Below are 11984 nucleotides of genomic sequence, written 5' to 3' on the forward strand. Positions count from 1 at the left end.
TATCTTTCCCCATTGTACCACTCTTTGTTAACCCAAATGGCGCTTCCTTACCCTTGAACCCTAGCCATTCTTTGAAGCTTACATTGATTTGCATGAGTGAGGCCTCTTTTGATAGTTTATCATGTGCAAAATCTTGAAAGTATTGGGAGCGACATGGATTTGTTCTTATCTCTTGCTAGCATAGGGTCATCATTTGAGCTAGCTTCTAGGATGGTGAGTGGGGTCTTTGTTCCTTAAAGGTTTATATCTTGGGTTTGAGAAGTGATAAAGTTGAGATTGATGAACAAAAGATTGTCATGAGAAAGAAAAGCCCTATGGACCTAGAATAGGAAAATAAGAAAGCTCTTGATTGTATTGTTTGAGACCTTCCCCCTCTATTAAAAAAAAAAAAATGAAAAAGAAAGATTCAATAAGATAGTGGGGAAGGGATAATAAAAAGTGTTAGAGCTTAGAAATGTAAAAAGTGAATAAGAGGTCCTTAGTGGTTGAGTCATAAGAAAAGAATGTTGTTCATTGGGTGAGTGATGTGAGTGTTTTTCATTTTGGGTTATGGGATGAATGAAAAGGGTGTAGAATTTGTAATCACTTAGGAATGGGGTAGAATGATGAGGATAAATCCATGTATGCATGAATTGCTCCTAGTCTTAGATAAATTTTGCATAATGATCAAGCTCCTTGTTTTTGAGTGATAGCCACCTTAAAATGACAACATTTGAATTCTTCTCTTCATTCATATTAGACCATTGCATACCTAGCCAAATGATTGAGATCATGTGGCCATTTGTGAGACTTCACCTTTTGTGTGTGTGTGTGAATCAATGTGAAAGCTGATTGAAGGGACTTGTTGGTAATGAGTATTGCAACTTGAGTAGAGAAAAAAAAAGAGTATGGATAGGCCTAGAGAAGCTAGAGTATAATAAGATAGTTTGCTCATGCTATTTGCTATATTTCTTAAGGATGTTAAATTGAGTGCTAGGAAGTGTTTCTTGTGGCTATGAGCTCCCACCTTCAAACCTCTCTTCCTCTAGCTCTTGAAAGTTTACTTGTGGACAAGTAAAAGACTAGAGTGGGGGAGTTGATATCTTGCATATTTACATTGTTTTAGTCATTCATTCTTGCACATTTTGATCATCTAGATTAAATCTAGGCATCATTTAGGTTTCATATTGCATACATGAGTCTTTATTAGGTGTTGGAGCATCCCTTAGAGTTTGTGGAGGTATTTGGAGACATTTGGGCTCTTAAGGAGTAGAAAATGATCATGTTGGCGAGTAGAGGAGCTGGAGCGACCAACTGGAGCGAGGTGATGCACCCGCTCTGGACGAGTGAAGTGTAGAGCGACCCACTGGAGCGAGGTATGACACCCGCTCTGTACCAGAGCGACCTCTTGCAGCGAGGTAGCATACCCGCTCTGGGCCTAACATCCCGTCGACAACTTTCGAGAACCGGAGCGACCAAGACGGAGCGAGGTGGGTACATCGTGCGCCAAATCCATGAAGTGCGAAGGACGCCAGAGCGACGTCCCAGAGCGAGGTGGTGAACCCGCTGTGAAGCTGGAGCGACCCACTGGAGCGGGGTCACGAACCCGCGCGCAAGATCTATATTTGGTCAATTTTTCATGTTTTGCTGGACCTTCTCAGACTTGCTTTTGAGGCCCACTAGGTTTTTAGGAGTCGTATAAATAATCTCTAAACCTAAAATTAGGACTTGTCTTGTTTTCTATCTAATCAAAAGCCACTTTTGGGAAAAATATCTAATCTTGATCATAATTTCTTATCTTTGCTTGATTATCTTGCTCTCTAATCATGTTTAACCTTGAATCATCCATGGTTTTGGGGTTATTCATGTCTATTAGTGAGTAGACTAATCTTGGATTCATGAGCTAGTGTGATTAAGGGTGATTAGAGAAGATCCAAGGTGTTTAGTGTTAGATCTACTTGTTTCCATGCTTGTTGAGGTTTCTCAATGCTATATTAGTCTTGATCATACTAAAATAGATCTCTAGGCATTTCCTGCACACAAGGTGTATGATGAAATGCCTTAACCAGCTCTTCAATGCTTTTGGCTTGCTTTACCTAAGAGATTAGTTGCTAAAGGAGTTAAGATTGCTATTAGACTTGTTATCCATGTTTGCTTTAGTAACATTCAACCTAAGAGATTAGATGCTTGAGTTGCTTTACCAAAAGAACATTCATCTAGAGATAGAGCTTGTTTAGCTTAGTGTCTAGGCATAAGGAAAGTGTTTGATTGATAGCTTTCCACCTCTAGATTGGATCTGCATCATCCATCACCCAAGATCAAATGCCTAGCCCCATGAGTCCTCTTGCTTCATATTGAGAAAGAAAGATCATTACTTTATTGTATTAGCTTATTAGTTCTTAGTTCATACCATCTTTAAAACCGGATTGCACTTAGCTTAAACATGAATTTGCATTCCCTTTGCTTTAGAATCACCTAGGATTGGTTCGACAATCTTTTATACTACAACATTTGATTAGGAGCCTTGAAAACTCCTAACATCAAATATCAATAAATTGTTTAAAGAAAGATATCGAGGAGATGTAGCCGGCATAGGAAAGAGAAGGACGGCGGTGAGTGTCACTTTTTTGTAGATCTTAAGGGATTATGTATCTGATTTTTAGGGTTTTTCTGTAGGAACAGAAACGACGGAGGTTGAGGATCTGAAAGAAGGGCTACCGGAGAGGCTCTTTGCGACTGACCGGTTTCCAAGCGAGAGGGTGAACATGTACTCCGCCGTAGATCTTCTTTTGGCGGTGAGAGGCGCACTTAATGCCATGCCGGAGATGGGTGAACACGACTTAGGGGTATGTATCTCTGTTTGTATTTAGCTTAAGTTTATCCGCTGTACATGTGTACGAAAGATAGAAATAGTCCATTTTTTGGTATGTACATGTGCGAAAGATCATTTGTGTACGAGTTTGTTTATTTGCAATGATGTACACATGTATACAATTGGGCTAATTGGGTGTACATGTTGCAGCTAGTTGTATATATGTTTGTATTTAGCTTGAGTTCATTATTATGTGTACATGTGTACGAAAATAGACCATTCGAGATGTGTACATATGTAGAAGTTTGTTTATGTACGAGTTTGTTTATTTACAATGATGTACACATTTATACAAATGTACGCTAATTGGGTGTACATGTTGCAGGTTGTTGTACAACCATTTCTAGAGATTAGTGGGACACATGAGGAGAGGTGGGGTGTATAGTGGATGAAGAAAAATATGATTAAAAAGTGGAGTACATGGTGAAGTTGGTTAAGGAATGACATGTGTTCAGCAAGTCTCACTAGGGTGGAGGTGATGCTGAGTATCCACTATATGTGCATTCTGAGATTGACACGGCGAAAAAGCGGAAGGGCAAGGGCAAGGGTGTGTGTGGTAGCAGAGAAAGGTCAGTTCTGAAACAGAGACGGTAAGTGGTTATTTTAAGAGGGGTAGTTTTGTGGATGCGGAGAAATACGCTGCGATGGAGGCGCATGTTGAAGGGCTGAGAACATAAGTAACTAGGTTGACTGATGATTTGGTGGACATATTCAGGAAGCACTATGCGATTGATATCTACAAGAGTTTGGTTGTCCCTCTGTATTTATGTTGACGGTGGGTGTGGAGTAAATTTTAGTAGGTTTTGATAAGGCGGGTGGATCTATTTTGGTATGGTATTATGTATGTGTATGTAAAACGTTGGTAGTTTATTATGTATTGAGGCATGTAGCCTATTTTGCAATATGTGTACATTGCAAAATGTTTTATGTAAGGCATGTAGACCTTATATTTTACAAGATTATTGCCTTATGATGTACGATACTCTCAGACTTGGGATGTACATTGAATATGTGTACATTGTAGATGAGTTCGATAACGAAGGAGCAAAGTTAATGGTAATTTAGATAAGGAAGCGGAAGATGTACACGAGAAGTGTTGTGTGCCTATTAGCGCAGAAAGTTGGTACTGATGATGTTCATACGATATGTGTACATGTTGATTTTTTGTACATGTGTACATGTTGATTTTGTGTACATGGTTGTGTACGTAGGCGTGTACATTTATTGTTATGATGTTCATACGATATGTGTACATGTTGAGTTTGTGTACATGTGTACATGGTTATGTACGTAGGCGTGTACATTTATAGTGATGATGTTCATACGATATGTGTACATGTTGATTTATCGAAAAGAGAGAAACTCGGGATTTTGAAGGAAGAGGTTGAAGGGGGCAAAAGGAGTTGAAGTTAGCCTTTATAGGTTGGTTAGGTGTTGAGAAAGGTTGTGGTTTCTCACCAACTTGGCTCGGTGCTGTTTGTCACCCTTTGTATCAAATGTGACGAAAATAACATGTAACAAATGATGGAAGAAATAGGAGACCGCCCTGTCGTTGGTCAGTTTAATCTTACGTTGGTCAGTTTAATCCTACGTGTATCAAATGTGACGAAAATAACATGTAACAAATTAGGTTACTGGACAAGTATGTTTGGTTATAGAATAAGCAAGATTGATAGGATGGGGTTAGAAAACAAACATCATTTTTAGCAGTTTAATTCCGACGTAAGCAGAATCGTGAAAAAAAATAAAAGAACCGTAAAATAAAAAAGAAGATGAAGACTGTGACTTTATCCAAACCAGTTAATCTGGGTCGTCCATGTAAAATGTACAAAAAAAAAATCTGTTGGTTGCGATATAAAACAAATATAAGTCTTGTCTTAGATCTCAAAATTAATCTGGACCGTTGAGATGGTGAATAGATGAGTGGTGGAGGTTAATTTCCGCTAAAACAATGGTTTAGTTAGTCATCGTGTTAGTTGCGAGATGACTAGTTTGTTTAGACAAAAAGAAAGCTGTTACGATAAACTATACCTTGGTAGAAGAAACTTTTTTATTATGTTATAAAATACTCAAAAGTGTCTTTCAATCTTTCAATGTTATATTTTTTTTTATAAGGAACATGGTCACCTTCACATCACTTCGATTCGGACAAACGTAGTTTTAATATATCTTTATGTACATTATAAAAGTAAATCTCCTCCTTGTTATAGCTAAACCCTTGTCTGCTATCTTCGAAAGCTACCTTTTGGACCAACCACCTCGAACACACACACAAACAGAGTTTACAAATAGTATTTTTATATAGTATATATTATATAATAGTTGCTACAGTTTATCACTATTTCATCTCTCCGTTAATCCATTCTCCCTAGCAATAAAAGCCAATCATAGTATAATTATCGCATTAACCATGTGTTGTACTGAATTGCGACAATGCCGGCACATATATGTCTGTCATTTACACAGTAAAGGTAATAAAGGATTCAATCAAATTCTGAATATAGATACACCAATAGTTTAGTGTCTTGATTGACTCGATGTATATGAGAGAATTGTACTGTTCAAAACAATAGTAGTAGAAATAGTTTACAAATTAGGATTTTTGTAGTGACAAAAGAGATTATGGATCCGTAAACATGTTCATCCTTTAAATGTCGATCTTACACCATGTAATTTAACTCTTTTTGAAATATAGTTTGTAACAAAATTTGAATTTGAATTTTCCAAATTCTTATTAAACAATTCTTATAAATGAAACGGATGGTGTAGATAAGTGTTATCATTCGAGTAATAAAAGATATCTCAGAGAAATGAAGATATCTCAGAGATTCAATTATATCTAACTAAGAATAGATCAATTTTGAGATAAATGACGATTAATATATCAAAGTGAGGCATTACTAACATGGAGATGATCAAGAACGTGGGATAAATAAAGGAATCTAAGACGGTAATTAGAAGGAACACGGTAAGAGAAAGGTAGGTGCGGCCACAGCAGATCCCTAGACCCGGCTGATGCAGCACGACGCTTTTGCCTAACCATGTGACTTGCATCTAAAACCCAAGCCCTCCATTTAATTCAGCTGGCCGCTGCTTGTTTCCTTTTGGCTTTATTGTATAAGCCCACTCCTCTGGTCACTTTCTAACTCTGGTTACTACTAAGTACTAACTACTTGCTTCTTTTTCAAATTTCTCAAAACCCCATTTAAATTCTTCTTACTATATTTTAAGTGTTTAACTCTATCGGTAAGTTTTGTTTTCAAGTATTGATAAGAGAAAATCAGTTTGAATCCCACGTGTTTTATATTGTTGTAATGAAGCAATCTTTATAGTTTGTTATACATACATAACAAGATTCTTAACTAATTATGATAAAAAAAAACATCAAAATAGTTTCTTTCCCATCATGAGAATTTGTCGTTCAGCTTATATTTTCAAGCAATCACTATATATATATATATATATATTTTTTTTTTTGCTAAATCAATCACTATATATGTTACGAAAACACATAATCCAAAGTCTACGAAATAATAGTATTCTATTACTAGTCTTTTTAAAGGACAAGAAAATGGAATACAAATGGTGTGTGTAAAAATCACACATAACTAAATTCGATAGTTTCGGTTGTTGAAGAACACGGAAAATGCTGGGGGATTTCAAATCTCATGTATTCATAATATGGTATCTGTTCCAGTAATAGAGTAAGAATATAGAATAATAATATCATTTTATAAAGAATTTTTTTTGATGAGAATATATATTGGGAAAGAGATATGGTGGTACGGTCAATAGTACGTAACTAATGTTTTTTTTTTTTTTTTTTTTTGTAAAAACAAAGAGTACGTTTCCTCCCTGTTTACTCACTGTAAGCGTTATTATTTCACGTTATGAACTTATGATATGCCTTTTATATCACATCTACCTCTCTCCCACATTTACTTGTGGCAATAACATTGCTTAATTCTTGAATCTTGATTGTATTTAATTCCATTACAATTACAGACTATGAAACTGTTGAACGTACGTTGTATGTAACACCAGTACGTTTTCTTAATTACACTCGGTTTAATTGCATTATTAAATAAATCCTTACCGTTTAACATAAACAATGTACTATCTATCAATATAAATTATGTATTTTAGGGTCTGTTTTAACACGTTTATAAATTTGAGGGGTTTTATAATAAATTTCATATTTTTGGCTTTTTTCTCAATCTCATGTAATTTTTTTAACACTAGATAACACAATTATATTGTCATATAATCTTTAGTTCTATTACATACAATGAATATATAACTCTACAGATGAACCTTTCTATGAAACACTTGGATGGTTCTGCATCTCGTGTAGTTTCTTATATAAGGAAAACAAATGTTAGACAATAATTTGATACACTATTCCCATATGGTTGTTCTTAAAAACCCCATTTGCAGTTTTTTATTTCCTGATTTTAAATGGAAATTAACTATATATACTTCTTTTGTTGCACAAGCAGTGAAAAGGTAAATATTCGTGACTGATTTTATGGCACATTCTATATTTTAAATATTCGTTAAAGATGGAATATATAGATTTTGGTACATAATTAAAGATGGAATCATATCATTTCTTTGCATAAGAATCTCAAGTATACGATGCAACAATATCTTTAATGAATCTTTAGAATCAGAGAATCGGCTTAAAACTCGAAACGGTAAATTTATTAAATTTTCACTTCCGCTCCGAGAACTTTGGGTGACAGATCAGAGGAGACCTTGTCAGTAATTATTAACCAACCATTCACATGGTAAAAAATGATATTGAACATGATAACTCATACGCGCATATTAGCATACACAGACCGCACGTGGCTAAGATACGCCGAGAGTTACAGTTCACCCATCTTTTCTTTCCCTTCTCTCCTTCACCGTATAATAAGAAACAGTAAGCTCTTTCCTTTTTTTTTGATTAACTTTCTCTGTGTGAGTTACTGGTTTATGGGAGAATCGTGTCTCTTCGATTAATTTAATAATAATATTAAAAAAAAGAGTTTGCAGAGAGTGAAAAGATCTTGTGGGTTGGCCATTATATATGCAGGTCTTTCTCCATCTTCCCCTCTTCGAAACTTACTGAAACTACTTTAGCTTTTCCTCGAGAAGCATAACCCTAAAAAGGAACGATAATGGGTAAAGTCTCCTTCTTTTTTCTTCTTCGTCTTCTTCTCTGGTTGTTGACTCGTTTCAGTTTCTTGGTTTGGGCAAAAACTTCCTTTAATGGTTCTCTTCTGGGTCTTTTTCTGTTAGTTTTTAGGATTTGATGTCGGTGGCATCTCTCTTCTTTTATTTTTGACCTGTAACTCTGTTAGGGTAGCTTCTCTCTCTCTCTTTGTTCTTATCGAAAAAAGAGACTTTATTGGTCTGTTGTGGGTTTTTGAAAGTTTTGGTTTTTATGGAATCTGTAACTGTTTTTGATTTGCAGATGTTAGCATGAGTTTTTCACAGGATATGGATGATGAGTATGAGAAGCTCATCAGAAGAATGAACCCACCCAGGTATTACTTTCAACTTGTTTCTCCTACTTTTTTTAAATTTTATTAATAAATCTCTGATATGATTTTGGATTAAACCTCTGTTTTGTTTGTTTATTTAGGGTTGTGATTGATAATGACTCCTGCAAGAACGCCACTGTGATAAGGGTACTTTCCTTTTATCTTGTGGGTTTAAATAACTTATATAGTCTCTAGTTTTTGGTTTTCTTACACATATTCTTTGGTTATTTCTCAGGTGGATAGTGCAAATGAATATGGGATTCTTCTTGAAGTTGTGCAAATCCTCACTGATCTCAACCTCACTATCACCAAAGCTTACATATCCTCTGATGGTGGTTGGTTCATGGATGGTATGCTTCACTTTTTCAATGCCTCTCTTTACTTATATGTACAAGGAATTGAGTCTCATCTTTTCTCTGGCACTTGGCAGTGTTTAATGTCACCGATCAAGATGGGAACAAAGTCACTGACGAAGTTGTTCTAGACTATATCCAAAAAGTGAGTTTCTTTTTCAAAAAACAAGATTTGGTTCTCTTCATCTTATATGAGTCTAATGAGCATGATGTGGTTAAATTTCTCAGTCTCTTGGGCCTGAAGCTTGTTTCTCCACTCCCATGAGAACCATTGGTGTCACACCATCAACAGACAGCACGGTCATCGAGCTAACCGGCTGTGACAGACCAGGTCTACTCTCTGAACTGACAGCTGTCCTGACCCATCTAAGATGCAGCGTCCTAAACGCCGAGGTCTGGACACACAACACCAGAGCAGCTGCTGTGATGCAGGTGACGGATGACTCAACCGGGTGCGCTATCTCCGACCCAGAGAGGCTCTCTCGGATCAAGAACCTTCTCAGGAACGTCCTCAAGGGAAGCAACACGCCAAGAGAAGCCAAAACGGTTCTGTCTCACGGTGAGGTCCACACTGACAGGAGGCTTCATCAGATGATGTTTGAAGACAGAGACTATGAGCACCGTGCGGTGGTGGATGATGATTCCTCAATCCAAGATGAGAGGCAGAGACCGGATGTTTGCGTTGATAACTGGCTTGATAAGGATTACTCAGTGGTCACGGTTAGATGTAAAGACAGACCAAAGCTTCTGTTCGATACTGTCTGTACTTTGACTGATATGCAGTATGTGGTCTTCCATGGAAGCGTTGACACTGAAGGCACGGAGGCGTATCAGGAGTATTATGTGAGACATATAGATGGCTCCCCTGTGAAGTCAGAGGCTGAGAAGCAAAGAGTCATACAGTGTCTCGAAGCAGCTATCAACAGAAGAGTGTCTGAGGGATTGAAGCTGGAACTGTGCACGACGGATAGAGTAGGCTTGTTGTCGAACGTGACTCGCATATTCCGTGAGAACAGTCTAACGGTCACTAGAGCTGAAGTGAAAACCAAAGGAGGCAAAGCTCTGAACACATTCTATGTCAGCGATGCGTCTGGTTACTCTATTGATGCCAAGACTATAGATTCTATAAGACAGACCATAGGCCAGACCATCCTCAAAGTCAAGAACAACCCTGAAGAACAACAACAGAGACAAAAACCGCCTTCACAAGATTCTCCAACTAGGTTCCTCTTTGGGGGTCTCTTCAAATCGAAATCTTTTGTCAACTTTGGCTTGGTTCGGTCTTACTCTTGAAGGAACATGTTAGCTTAGGCTGTGAGATTAAGTCTCGTCTAGGTTTTTTTAATTGCTTCTTTAAACTTGAGAAGAATCTGTAAATATTTCACCAGTTATAAAAGCTTAGTTCTTGGTCTAGGATCCAACGTTGTGTAAGGCATATGACTAAAGATTTAAGTGTTAACCTCCACTCTTCTGTATCTATTATCAACTTCTCATTAAAAATCATCTCCATTGAATCTTCTTCAGATGTTGCAGCCTAAAATGTTTCTGTCAAATGAAAGGTTTCATGACCTTAAACAAATACTATATGAAAATAATGACAGAATTATGGTGGGTGACAAATTTCATAATTTTTTTTTTTGACAAATTTCTTAATTGTATGACATGTATGTTTTTTATATGGTAGTTTTGTATCTTTTCTTCAGTTTGAGCATATATATAGTGAAATGTTAATAGAAATTAACAAAAATGTAAAAAGAAGATTAGAGGGACAAGACAACGTGCAGATAAACTGTAGAACATCACAACTAATGCTCATCACTTGGGTTATATAAAGATCAATGATTCTAAGAGACTTTTATTTAATTTATATGCGGCATACTCATATGTGGAGACCACAAAAGAGGTATGGGATAGCTTATCAAACCATACAAACTACTTATTGGAAAACTGGTTTTGAATTGGAAGTTTTACAAAATACACTAAAGATTACCATGGGAGACAAAACATATATAAAAAATATATAACAAAAGGGGCATGTGAGGGTGTGGACTCTGGAGATATTGTATTGTCACTGAAAACTTTATATGGGGGCGTGTTTACTGAAACTCTGTCGATGGTGTGTGTATAATAAGATTCGTGAGTCACATGGAGAGGAGAGACCAAACAAAAGTGAAACCTCCCCACCACAAACAAGACTCAATATTTTTCCATATGTCAACACCGCACTTTTTTTCACATCCATCGTTAAATTTACATGCTACATCTCTTTTTTTTCTTCTTTTAATTTGCACTATAACATAAATACTAAACTAACATATTAGTATCATGTGAGTCGTCAATCTTCCCGTGTTCTCAATCTCGATACATTTTCTGTTCTGTGTTGGTGGAGGATACTTCATCGCAGAGGAAATCTTTTTAAGTTTCAGTGATTGTCTTCAGATTTTTAATTTTATAGGCATTACACATTAATCATTTTATCATCTGTACTTGTACGATCTTCACAACAACAAAATAAGCATTATGATTTTGTATTATACGCTTAATATGAATGATTTTTATATTTAAAGTATGATTTGATATTAAAACATCTAAGTTACCACTACAAGAAAACACATGCTTAACGACGAAATTTAACGAGGAAAAACAATCCTCGTAAATTTGCGTCGAGTTTACGAGGAATTTACGTGAAAAACTAAAGTCATCGTTATTTCCTCGCAACGTAACGACAAAACTGTTTCGTCGTAAAGTGAATGTAACTTTACGAGTATTTTACGAGGAAAAACTATTTCCTCGTAAATACGACGTAAAATTAGCGTGGTATTTACGAGGAAATAGTTTACGTGTATTTAGCGAGGAAATTTTTGAATCCACCAACTTTATAGGTGTTACACGTTTTTTTTGCCCACCTAATTAATTTTCGTCGTAAATTCATAGGAAAATTACAACTACCAGATTCGATTTTTCCTATAAATATGGATGTTTGAACATCATTTTAAACACACCAACAACAAAAAACGTGAAAGAAAAAAAATGGCTGGCTCCGGGACTATTTACGAGTTGCGGAAGTGGATGTATATGCATAGAGATGCTAACGGGAGAGTGACGAAAGAATACCTTGCGGGTCTGGAGACATTTATGCATCAAGCAGATTCAACACCGCTCGCCCAAGAAAGTGGTAAGATGTTCTGTCCTTGTCGGAAATGCAACAATTCGAAACTGGCAAACCGTGAAAATGTTTGGAAGCATTTA

At 36.4% G+C, this 11984-nt stretch overlaps 1 protein-coding gene across 1 annotated transcript; it reads left to right on the top strand.

Moving 5' to 3' along the window:
• The first annotated feature begins 7805 nt into the window (after positions 1–7805).
• On the top strand, positions 7806–10198 carry LOC106319860 (ACT domain-containing protein ACR4). Its single transcript, XM_013758264.1, has 6 exons — positions 7806–8020; positions 8313–8385; positions 8484–8529; positions 8618–8732; positions 8813–8880; positions 8964–10198. The coding sequence occupies exons 1-6, from the start codon at positions 8017–8019 to the stop codon at positions 10026–10028; spliced, it is 1371 nt and encodes a 456-aa protein (XP_013613718.1). The 5' UTR covers positions 7806–8016; the 3' UTR covers positions 10029–10198.
• The last annotated feature ends 1786 nt before the right edge of the window (positions 10199–11984 follow it).

Source organism: Brassica oleracea, chromosome C2 (assembly GCF_000695525.1).
Source record: "Brassica oleracea var. oleracea cultivar TO1000 chromosome C2, BOL, whole genome shotgun sequence".
In the NCBI taxonomy this organism is placed as follows: domain Eukaryota; kingdom Viridiplantae; phylum Streptophyta; class Magnoliopsida; order Brassicales; family Brassicaceae; genus Brassica; species Brassica oleracea.